The sequence below is a fragment of the Bactrocera tryoni genome, chromosome 4 (genome assembly GCF_016617805.1).
Source record: "Bactrocera tryoni isolate S06 chromosome 4, CSIRO_BtryS06_freeze2, whole genome shotgun sequence".
NCBI classification, from domain to species: domain Eukaryota; kingdom Metazoa; phylum Arthropoda; class Insecta; order Diptera; family Tephritidae; genus Bactrocera; species Bactrocera tryoni.
Window position 1 is genome coordinate 52,604,014 of NC_052502.1, and position 12,800 is coordinate 52,616,813.

Here is a 12,800-nt window from a genome sequence, read left to right on the forward strand (position 1 = left end):
AAAAATTATAAGTATTACTTTTAGACATATTAGATATACTTATCATTTTTCCTTAAATCATATCCAAGATTAAGATTAAATACAAGGTGCGTTCCAAAATAAACATGACTTAAAAAAACCAGAACAAATGGTTTTTTCGGCAAAATCAATTTATTTTATTCAAAATAGTCTCCTTCTGCTTCAATACGGCTTTTTGCACGGTCCGAAAGCATGTCGAACGAGTGTTTTAGCTCATTGGCCAGTATGGCCGCCAGTATGCTGGTGCAAGCCTTTTGAATTGCCTCTACGTCTGCATAACGCTTTCCTTTCATGGGCAAAAGCATTTTTCCGAAAAGAAAGAAGTCGCACGGTGATTTTTGGTCAAATAAACGTCCTTCGAATCTTGGATTCTGAGCAATTTTTGGTCGTCAGTCAATTTGTGCGGAACAAAACGTGCACACACCTTTCGTAAGCCCAAATGTTAAGTGAAAATGCGATAAATCGATGTTTTGGAGATGTTCAATTCCATTTCCATGTATTTCAATGATGACTTCGGCTGATTTTTCGATGGAATTTCGTGATCACGGATTTTGATTGGCCCACATGTTGATCGTCATTTATGTCCTCACGACCATTTTGAAAACGTTTAAACCACACGTACCCTCTGCTACGGGATAGGCAATCATCGCCATAAACTTGTTTTATCAATTGAAACGTTTCGGTAAAAGTTTAAACAAAATTTAATGTTGGCTCTTTGTTCGAAGCTCATTTTCGCACCGATAACGCAAACATACTGACACTTAAAACGTATAACTTCACTTCCAATCAATGAAATGTCATGAAATTCTCACTGGACAATCAAACAAAGAGATAGCAGATTCTAACGCACTAGTCGACATATAGATGGCGCCACCAGGGGGCGCTAGATTCAAAAAGTCCAGTTTACTTTGGAACGCACCTTGTATAAGTATGTTAGAGCGGAAACTCTAAATGAAAGGTGAAAGTCCGGTAGATATCAATATATCTGATATTATCATTATTCTATTTGAAGCGATAATGAAATTGAAATTTCTTGACTGAGTATTCAATAGTAGATGAAAAATCAAGAAACTCCTTATAAAAATCTTATTAGAATATAGACTCTAACTTTCACACTCGATTTCAAACAATGGCTTTCGGGCACACCAAAACGAACCGACATAACAAAACCCAATATTATTTTGAGAAGAGGGGACGAACGCAAACCAACCCAACGATAAGTTGGGTGGGGAATTGTTTAATTCTTATCGTTAACTGAATACGAAAAGATTTTTTCGACTAATATATATCTTTCGTAATACAGTATCAGTGGATATTGTATTATTATGATTTGATTGCTGCAAACTTACATAGGGTTTCCGTTAGATGATATGATAATCAAACCTTGTGAACTAGGCTATTCCCATATTTTTTTAAGAATGTCTTATTCTGCAGCAACAAAAACTGGGCTTTCAGGAAACCCGAATAAATCTTCAAGTATCCTTCTTTATTCGAAATTCATTTTGTAGAAAAAGATTTCTGTCAACCGTGTATTTTTGACTTTAGATATAGGTGCTGGCGAAGGTTGCTTGAGATTGTTATATGAGCCGATTTTATTTCTAGTTATATTAGATGATTAGTTGAGACGCTGTCACAACCTATAGCAGTAGAATAGCTGGAATTGCCTCGCGAATTTGCAGTGACCCTTGTGAATATTCTGAATACTACAGGATATACATATATTTAGGTTAAGCGCCTACTTATATTGAATCGATTCCGTCGTACGTCGTTATGAGTTTTGATCACAATTATATCCCGCTTTGTCACTCCAAGTGGGTTGTTGTTGTAGATGTTTCTGTGGTTGTTATTACTGCAGTTTTGCCAAACCCAAGTCGTTTAAAAGTAGCTCCAGTGAGATGGTAGCTTCGACGGACCATGGGGATAAGGGAGTTCGAAGAATAGGCTTGATTGGACATTCAAAAATTTTATTAGTAATGATCTCCTCTGTGCGAACATTCTTACATATCGTCACCTGAAATGCAAAATAGCGTAAAAACATTTTCGGATATTTACAGTGGCATGAATGAAACATGAAATAAAATGGAACATGAGTGAAACAAAATTTTAATATTGGTTAAAACTGGTTTATATCTGACCGCAGAACCTTAAAATGTTGAACATATGTAATATTATGTATGTAATTTGAAGTAGTGAAGCGAAATCAATAAGACACTCAATTTCGAATTTTTCGATGATACGTTATTTTGCATTTCAGGTGACGATTTACTCAAGTAAATTTTTTTATTTTTTTGAAGTACTCATTCATCGATAATATTTACGCAATAATACTAGGTAAAAATAAGTTATGTATACAAGAACTTTAAAATTTTTTTTTCACCAAAACACTTCTTTTAAAATTTTTTAATTTATTAAAACTATCACATAAAACTAAATAAATCAGAAATTCGCAACCTCCGGCCCTACTTCATATTTTCCCCCATAAAGACGCAACACTGTTCACGCACACGTGTTGATAACATACCTGGCTTTTGCGAAACAGCTGTTTGTTGTTTACCACCGCGTTTTATAAAAGAAATGTTTATCTCTTTGCTATCCCAATTTATCTAGTGAATATAAAACATATAGTAATTCATTCATTATGAAAGAAGACATATCTAGCTTCATCGATACGCTGAAGTATCAATTCCTGTGCTGCTATCCGCTACACTGTATCGACTGGGATGTAGGTATTAAAATTTGAACTCAAAAAATTTTGCACTTGAAATCGCATTTCAATCTGCAGGCTATACCAAAAGAACTCACATGGGAAGAACACAAGCAGCTTATAGAAAACACGGCGCTGCACCCACTTAATAAAAAATATCCCATTAAAATAAGCTATCAACTAAATTTTCTAAAGCGCTTATTAGAGCAGCTGGAAAAACATTGTGACGAAGTACATGACATTGTGTACGAGAGCTACTGTGCTGTACAGCAACGTGTAGCTAAGGACACAACTGAAAAATATGCTTACAAGCACTATGTGCAACCGGTACTCGATGTCTCCTTTACCCTGCGCGAGTCCAAAAGCTTTGTGGCAGAAGGCACAACAGGCTTATGCAGCTGGCAGGCTTCCATAGCTTTAGCCGATTATCTGGTCCAAAATATTGAATTTGTGCGTGAAAAGTGTGTACTAGAGTTAGGTGCTGGCACTGGCTTGTGTGGCATGATTGCGCTGCAGTGTTGCGGTGTGCGGCACATGCTGCTAACCGATGGAAGTCGCGAATGCATAGAACTTATGATGGAGAACGTCTTGCGAAATTTCAGCGCAGCCCATGAACTTACTGATGGTGGATATGAAATAAAAGGAAATTTATTGAATTTATGTGAATTGGAATGGGGCGCTGTCGACCAAATGAATTGGCCAAATGGATTTTCGACGGATTTGATATTGGCTGCGGACGTAGTATACGACGACACAGTATTCGATTCTCTAACACACGCAATTGATTATGTTTTTAAAATGAGGCAAGACAAATGTGAAATGTTACTTGCTGCCACAGTACGAAACGAACACACGCTTAACAAATTTTTAAATTTGCTTTGTGAGTATTAATTGTTAAATAATATGATTTTTGCGGTTATTACAAAAATGTATTTGCTGCAATGTTATAACCAAGTGCATATTAATTACAGCTACATTGGATTTCCAGTATGTGGAGAAGGATGTGATACCTTTAAACAAGTGCAACTTCTATTGGGATCGGACAACACCTGTAAAAATTGTTCATATTACACGTAAAAGCTAATTATTAAACGGTAGTTTAGAAAAGTGAAGGCATTTATTAAAAAAACAATACATTTATTTAAATGGTAAACTTAGTCTAACACAATAATTAAGTATAAATACATAAAATCTCGTTCTAAAATAATTGTTTATATTAAAAATGTATACATATTTACATTGTTGTATATGCCTGGACTCAATAATGTGCATGAGCACTTATCGTCGGGATCGAGCCATCGTGCAGACACGTCACATCCAGCTGCTCAATCTCGTGTTGTTTGAATATTACGCCCAGCAAATCGTATTGTATTTCGAACAGTGTCATGCAATAGGTGCGCGGCACCTTTACGCCCACCACGAGTGCAACCAGTGCTGTGATTATGAGGTACACAAAGCCCTGCGCCATAATCGTGCTCGGATCGTCTGCGTAGAAAAATGAATTTTTCGAATTGGAGACGAAATAGTAGTACACCATGCTGGTACTTAGCAACTTCGCCGAATACGACACGAAGAAAAGCAACTCGGTAAAGCGAAAATGCGAGACTTCCACAATGGAAATTTGCAAATTACAAAATGATAAACCAAAGAAAAGTAGTATGAACCAAAGTGGTAATTTCGTATCCACCGATGAGCATATGATCATGCTCAGTATTGTTAAAATTATTAGACAAATCTCATTTGCTACAAACGTGACTTTCACACTAAAGAAAACCATGGCCAGCACACATACAGCCGAACCGGCGAACACCACCCACAACATAGCGTCCACATTGTCCACTGGCGTTAGCCGTATGCCTGGATTCATAACAAACCAGAAGATATAGTATACAAAGAGCGCATACTGTATCGCTTCGGTGAAGAGCACAACCAGCGTGACGTTCCATTGTTGATTTTTAGTGACATAAAGAAACTTGACACGCTTAATGATATCCTTACGCTTATCAAATATGCTGCCGTTGGAGTTGGCAATGCGAAATTCATTATCCAAAATATTCTGACAATCGACAACGCCATAAAAATCCAAAACCTTCAAACCGATGAGTACGCCCAAAATCACAATCGAAATGGATAAGTAGAGACCAGCGAAACCCACATAGAGTCCATCCGGCACTTCATTGGTGCTTGTATTGCCTGTGTCGTCAGGCTTCGTGTAGCTGGTGCCAATAAGGCTAACCGCCGCGGCGGTGCCAAGTAGAAAAATGCAAAATGCAAGCGCGAGCATTATGGAACGGCTGCGTTTATGTAGCGTTGTGTGCAGGAAGCTCAAGCCAGCTATGTAGTTCAAGCTATACGCGAAGTAGGAGATGAAAGCGCCAGCTGTGTCTGAAAAGAGAAGCAAAAAAAATGTTTGAGAGTTGATTTATATAAATGGAGGGATTATAACCTAACCAATAACCAAAATTGTAAAACTTTAGAACAACAAAGACAAATGACTGGGTAATACCCCAGCACCAGTTATTCATATTAGGAGAGACGAACACTAAATTTTCTTAAGGTGGTATTCTTGTCTAAAAATTTTAAAATATCCTAAACAAATTTCTTACATATTTTCACAGTGTAGATATTAAAAATATCTACAAAAGGTTTTTCTAAATTCAATTATTCAAATTCAAAGATATACCCGTTTTACTGTCATTGCAACTTGCCCGGTTGAGTTTTAACTTAAAACTTAAAGCACGTTCTTCTTGAAACTGTCTTTTTCAAAACGATACGAACGATTTTTCAGATTCTACTGAAACGAAATTTTAAGATAATCTTCTTATAGATTTGTCTTTGTCCGGAACTAGACATATATCCAAATTAAATTTTTTAAAATATTTAAAAATTTGAAGCAGTCAAAAAAGTAGTAAAAAAATATATTTTTTTTTTTCTCCAGGGGTGACCATATCCAGAAAAAACTAACTTTTCCGCAGTTCAATTTTTTGAGACCCCCACTTCATCAGCTGTTGGTTTTTGAAATTTTTAACTTTTTTTTTATTTTTTGTATTCTTGCTATGTTAAACCGCTGCCTTTATGCCGCGATGTCTGAATTTGGTATCCCCGCAAAACTAATACGGCTGTGTAAACTGACGTTGAGTAACACCAAAAGCTCCGTCAGGATCGGGAAGGACCTCTCCGAGCCGTTCGATACCAAACGAGGTTTCAGACAAGGCGATTCCCTATCGTGCGACTTTTTCAACCTGTTTTTGGAGAAAATAGTTCGAGCCGCAGAACTAAATAGAGAAGGTACCATCTTCTATAAGAGTGTACAGCTGTTGGCGTATGCCGATGTTCTGCTTTCTCCAGGCTGGACAAGGAAGCACAGAAAATGGGTCTGGCAGTGAACGAGGGCAAGACGAAATATCTCCTGTCATCAAACAAACAGTCGTCGCATTCGCGACTTGGCTCTCACGTCACTGTTGACAGTCATAACTTTGAAGTCGTAGATAATTTCGTCTATCTTGGAACCAGCGTAAGCACCACCAACAATGTCAGCCTTGAAATCCAACGCAGGATAACTCTTGCCAACAGGTGCTACTTCGGACTGAGTAGGCAATTAAGAAGCAAAGTCCTCTCTCGACAAACAAAAACCAAACTCTATAAGTCACTCATAATTCCCGTCCTGCTGTATGGTGCAGAGTCTTGGACGATATCAACAACGGATGAGTCGACGCTGCGAGTTTTCGAGAGAAAAGTTCTGCGAAAGATTTATGGTCCTTTGCGTGTTAGCCACGGCGAATACCGCATTCGATGGAACGATGAGCTGTACGAGATATACGACGACATCGACATAGTTCAGCGAATTAAAAGACAGCGGCTACGCTGGCTGGGTCATGTTGTCCGGATGGACGAAAACACTCCAGCTCTGAAAATATTCGACGCAGTCCTCCACTCCGTTGGAAGGACCAAGTGGAGAAGGACCTGGCTTCGCTTGGAATATCCAATTGGCACCACGTAGCGAAAAGAAGAAACGACTGGCGCGCTGTTGTTAACTCGGCTATAATCGCTTAAGCGGTTTCTACGCCAATTAAGAAGAAGAAGCTATGTTAAACCGATAATTCGAAAATATTTGTAGGCTAATGTAAGAATTGAGCCGCACACATCTCTGAATATCAATAATACATCTCACATTTTTAGCGCTATTTTCGGCATAAAACCATCGTTAGGGTCCTATTTGGTCTATTTTTGGACCCTATTTGCTCAAGGTTTTATTCCTATAACTTTTTTTTGGTGCTTGGTTCATATTCTGTAAAGTGGAAGCTTCATATTAAATTTAAAAATTCAAGTATTATACATAGGAAGTAGGCGTGGTTGCTGTCCGATTTCACAATGTAATATATTAATCTTTAAACAATGTCATGCACCAAATATGGTTGAAATTAGTGGAGTAGTTCCTGAGATATCTTTCTTCTAATAGCCTTTAACATATATACATAGGTAAAGAAGTATTTAAAGAAGTTTGGTTGAAATAGCTATGGTCTGTGTGATATGCCCATTAAACCTTTTAAAAGGTCATGCCATGCCCACTTTTTAAAAAAAAATTAGCCCACGGATGCCTGAAACCGAATAGTAGTTCTGTGCCGTGGCCATGGCATTGTTCCGATTCCGGCCTTCAGCTGGGATCACAGCACATGATATCAATTTTAATCAAGATGTCTTAAATATACTGAAGTTATCGCTTGCACGGACAGACAGACAGTCACTCGGTTTTCACCTCCATATCTATCTCTATTAGTTTTAGGTTATGCAAACATCCGTCAGATGTGGTAAGAGTTTAAAAACTTACACCCTAGTTATTCAGACAAATGCATACATATGTACCTAGATACAATTACATCTGAATATACCCATATACAGCATATGATTATTATAACGAAAATGGCATAGCCAATATTATAAACTAAGTATCTTATCGTTTAGCTGATATCAGTCTGAAGTTTTAATGGGCAATATTGTATTGGCTATTGCTAAATTTATTCCATACGCTTTGTTTTGGTCATAATAAGAAGTTTAAATTTACTGTTATGTGTGTACAGCGTCTACCAATAGGAATGGCGTGATTTTGACAGCTCGTATGGGGCCATTTTTTACGGATTTGTGTCGAATTTTGTCAGTGTGTTTAGTAAGGTTTGTCATATCATTTATGGTGTCACATTTCACTTCGTCCAATTGTCCAAGATTATTACGCAAATGCACGTTATATGTCCAGTTCTGCTTTAATGGCTTCGTCAACAAAAAAGGTATTTGCGGTATTGCGGTGTATCAAATCCTCGTGTGATTCATCAAACAAAATTGCATTCCCAAAAATTGACCGTTTGATGCCTATTGTGGTACGCCGGTAATATCGGGCTATATTTCTTTCGAAATGAAGCAAAAAACACCGTTACCATCAGTAGCGAGCGTTATAATAAGACCGACTTTTTTCCGAAATTTAATGCGATCGACACGAACGATTCCTATTTCCCACAAGATGGTATGCGCGGCCTCATGTTTCACGTCTAAACATAGACTCATTGTGTGCACAGTTTACCGATTCGTTAATTTCGATAATTGGCCCGATCAAATGGCCGCAAAAATCAAGTGATTTAATGCCTCTAGAATATTTTCTTTGAGGGTATGTTAAGTAAGAAGTTTACACCAATCAACCAGCAACGCTCGAAGAACACGAAGACAACATTCAGCGGATTATAGCTGAAATTGCAGCCGAAATGCTGTACCGGGTCATCGAAAATTGATGTCAAATGGTGGGGATATACAAATTGAGCCGCATTATTTTCTTCAAATATTTATTATTAACTAACTTAAGTCAGTCATGCAAGTTTATTGGTGAATTTCTTTAAGTAATTGTAACAGGTCGGATATTGTATATCCCAATAGACTCTGAAACTCATATACAAATAAATTTTATAGAATTCGGGTCAAATGACGCACAAATATGTATGTAACCACGTGATGATCGTTATTAATTCGATACTTTAATTAGATGTCCGTCACTCAATTGTTTTTCACTTCTAATTTAATGGAAGAATATTGTTGACAAAAATATAAAAGATAATTCCAATCATAATATATAAACTATACTATCTGTTAGATCGATAGTACCTGACAGACACAAAATCTATAAATGTTAATATCGGCAATAAAAAGCGTTCTATTCAATTATTATGAGGATTAAAAATTCTATTAGGGATCAGCATTGACATTGAGAATATATTCTATAACAACAGTAACGGTCGTATTTTGGTGAACAGCTTTGTAAGCTTTTGCCATTAGACAAAAAAATAACCAAGAAACATGTGCTACTAATTTTTTCATTACAAAATTGAATACACAATATATTTTAAACTGCTGTGGCAAGAGGACACTAAGTAGTGAGTATTAACTTTTTCAACATTCTGCCCGAAAAATGGCTTAGGAATTTTTATGAATATTTTTCAACAGCGTTAGCGTTTTAAAGTAAATAAAAACTAACACAAAACACCTTGAAGACTTAACTGTTAATAACATATCTAATTTCTCCATGATTTTCATGCCACAGCAGTTTAAAATATATTGTTTATTTAAAAATTAGTAGCACACCCCCTGCTCAGCTTAAAATAACTTTCTATGCAAACTAATTGTCATCAAGTTGTTTCATTTGTTATTTGCTTCTCTGCTCCTGTCAAATAATAATAATAAGCTATATTATTATTGTAAAATATTTGTTATTATTTATAAATATGTTTCGGCCACCACTGTCTTCGAAATTGCCTTTTATGTCTTTATAAGTCTACCAGCTATAAACAATCGTTTTTGTGATAAGAAAAATCCCCAAGTTGTCGCACCTACACACCTTCACTAACTATACAGTGATCGATAACTGTTGTACATATACGTATTAGTCTGAACATTAGGTTTCCTCAAAATATCAAAAATTTAAAAAAAAGATCACAACACTTGAACAAAAATTAAATGAAGAATCATGCTGAATATCAGGTAAACTCTGGAGAAAACTATTTTTACTATTTCCAATTTTTTTTTCGGATACTTGAAGTTTTACTGGAAATTAATAACTGCATAAATACAGTTTGCCTTCTTATGAACAAATTATTAAAGAAAAAGAGTTTGATAATTTATCTAAATATTGTTATTGACATTAATTAAACTTTGCAAATTGAATAGATCGACCTGTGGAATAATTTTTGTAGGCCGATTAGGTATATCTGTAGGTTGATTTACATATTATTTTTTATATAATATGTACAGCAGATTTAATCTCAACAAATTTTTAGCCGTTCACAACTCTTTCTCTCAGTCATTTGATTTCAATCAGTAATTCTCTTTTGAATAATATAATAATCTAAGGTTGTCTTAAGACTTAACGAGTATCATACCCAAAGATAGTGTAACTATTCCACCGCTTCGGCTTAACCAATAATGGTCATTGAAGCTACATTGTAGGGAGCTCTCTTTTAAGTGTTAATGTTAACTCACTTGTATGTATTGGGTTTTACGCTAAGTGACTTGTGACATTATTTTGTCAAAAAAGTCTTGCGGTATTTTCGCTAGTTGGCGCTGAAAGCGCGTAGTTCTGGTTTTATTCGTCGCATCGGGTCATGCTATACCTTTTTGAAAAGCTCATATCACGCGCTAACACGTGTTTGATTGATTGTCGTTTCTTTTAAGTCGTTCGTGAGTTATAGCGTCGCAAACATGGAGCAAAATAAAGAGAAAATACGGCATATTTTACAGTACTACTACGATAAAGGCAAAAATGCATCTCAAGCCGCCAATAAAATTTGTGCAGTTTATGGACCCGATACAGTTTCCATTTCCACCGCACAACGATGGTTTCAACGTTTTCGTTCGGGTGTAGAGGTGGTCGAAGATGCGCCACGCTCCGAAAGGCCCGTTGCGATAAAATCGCTGAATTGGTCGAAAGAGACCGGCATAGTAGCAGCCGTAGCATCGGTCAAGAGCTGGGCATGAGTCATCAAAAATTCATTTCAATTTCAATAAAAAAAAATTAAATAAAAATACCGCAAGACTTTTTTGACAACCCATTATGTGGCTTTCGCTCAGTGGTGTATGGATTCATTACTTTGCCATAACTCAAGTTCAGATGTAGTATAATTCTATTTATACTAATTATAAATTTAGTAATTCATGTCAAATGACGTTTCCAACCTTGAGGAGAAAAGATTAGTACAGTGTTATATCAATGATTTTCGTGCAACTTTCTATACAAAATATATTAGTTATTAAAACTTTAACTTTTGAGTAAAAGCTTTAAAAAGTTGTGCTAAATTTCGGATCGGTATCTTCAAAACTAAGGTACATACTGACAGATAGACGAACAGACAAACGGTTATGACGAAATCAACTCAACTCGTTTCGCTGATCTTTTTATATATTGTGAAACTTTCCATCACGGATAATCCTCATAGCCAGACATCTCTCGTAGTTGAACAAATTTCATGCACACAACGTTTTCATTATTATTTTTACACAAAAGTAATTCTTTTAACTGGACATGAATATTTTTGATTAATACATATTGTCTTGCGCTGGTGCGGTCTGGTTCGCGGTGGCTCAACGGAAATTAATGGGATAATTGGCATACATTCACTCCTGGCATTAATTAGTTCAATAAAAATATAGTATTGACTTGCAGCTTATGACTCTGATAATTCATTTTAAATACTAGTTTTTGCTACGGGCCCATTTATGGACAGCTCCCTCAGCTGGACAAAAGCGCTACGACGGTGAGTGTCCGATTATTGGAAATTTCACTGCACTATATACTTTATATTAAATTCAACGTTTCTTTATGGGTGTCACAAACTTCGTGCCAAACGAAATATACCTTTTCAGGCTATAAAAATAGTGCATGAATGGCCTAAAGTAAAGTTACTCACTTTAATGAATTATCCAATAGAAGGATTCGGTATTTTCAGGTGAACATATATTCAGCAGCTTCACTAAATATAAAAAATCAATTTTTTACCCGTCTAAGCTTATTTCCTCCCTTAAAATACATATAAGAAGCTTTATTAATTTCAGATGACAAACATTTTGCCACGATGTTTGGAACACCCAAAAGAAAACGTCTGAGACCTATAAAATATACATGGCATATATAAATGATCGGCGTCACGAGCTGAGTCGTATTAACCATGTCCGTCCGTCCGTTCCTATGTCTCTATCTGTAAACGATCGAAACCCAGTGCTAATATAAACTAAACTTTTTATTTAAGAAGATATTTTAACGACATTTTCATAGCCGCCATACAAACTGACCAATCAGCTCTTGAAAGGAATCGTTTGTATCTGGGAAGCGTATTATAGCTTCGGCGCAACCGAAATCAACGTTTTTTTTTGGATTAATTTTCATTAAAATAATCATTATCTTAATCTAAGAATAACTTTCTTAATCTCTATATCTCTTACTGGCTCTATTCGCTCGATTTCCCCTACTTTGCTTTATATTTTATTATCGGTGTAAACAACTTTTCGATAATACGATAGTTCTAAAAGAAACGAGCAAACCCATTGTACGAATTACCCTACAAAGTTTAGTTAAATACTTATTACTCCACTTAGAGGCTACTAGGTCTTACACCTAAGCAAATAAATAAGTCCATTATTACTAGTACTACAAGCATAGTCCAAATTTTCTTCTTTTGGTTTTGAAAAATTTTCTATTTCACTTATTTGAAGAACTTTCCGCTTCTAACTCAAGATTAATGGAACGATAGTTTCGTCTCACAACCTTCTTTGGCGTACTTTTGGCAGAAAAAACATAATGAACGAAGGTTGAAAGCATTTTTGAAATTGCTTATTGCAGTTTTGTCACTATAATCCTGATAACTAGAAATAATCAAAATAGAATTGGTCAACAATACTACTGTGCCTAAAAAATAAGGTGACATTGTATTTATTTTGAAAATTCTTTATTTATTCTTCCAAATCAATTTCATCCCCTTCAAAGTAATCCCATATGCACTTATGCCAACGGATTTTCCAATCTTCGAAATACTGGTTGTAGTCACTTTTC

At 36.0% G+C, this 12,800-nt stretch overlaps 2 protein-coding genes across 2 annotated transcripts in view; one reads left to right on the forward strand and one right to left on the reverse strand.

The window, feature by feature from the left end:
* The first annotated feature begins 2,580 nt into the window (after window positions 1-2,580).
* LOC120775698 (protein-lysine N-methyltransferase EEF2KMT) lies at window positions 2,581-3,831 on the forward strand. Its single transcript, XM_040106009.1, has 3 exons — window positions 2,581-2,740; window positions 2,801-3,602; window positions 3,694-3,831. Exons 1-3 carry the CDS (start codon window positions 2,657-2,659, stop codon window positions 3,804-3,806), a joined length of 999 nt encoding a protein of 332 aa, XP_039961943.1. The 5' UTR covers window positions 2,581-2,656; the 3' UTR covers window positions 3,807-3,831.
* Window positions 3,832-3,892: 61 nt separating this feature from the next.
* The window catches only part of LOC120775697, a 10,320-nt gene continuing 1,412 nt past the window's right edge, over window positions 3,893-12,800 (reverse strand). Inside the window, exon 3 of the mRNA XM_040106008.1 lies at window positions 3,893-5,107. Within this exon, the coding sequence (XP_039961942.1) occupies window positions 3,981-5,107 (1,127 nt within the window). The 3' untranslated portion in view covers window positions 3,893-3,980. The remainder of the gene's footprint in view (window positions 5,108-12,800) is intronic.

What these genes read in the sequence shown, in the direction of transcription:
- LOC120775698 (XM_040106009.1), top strand. Translation starts at nt 2,657, where the DNA reads ATGAAAGAAGACATATCTAGCTTCATCGATACGCTGAAGTATCAATTC. An exon ending in TACACTGTATCGACTGGGAT is followed by an intron (nt 2,741 to 2,800) that starts GTAGGTATTAAA and finishes TTCAATCTGCAG; the next exon opens with GCTATACCAAAAGAACTCAC. An exon ending in CAAATTTTTAAATTTGCTTT is followed by an intron (nt 3,603 to 3,693) that starts GTGAGTATTAAT and finishes TATTAATTACAG; the next exon opens with CTACATTGGATTTCCAGTAT.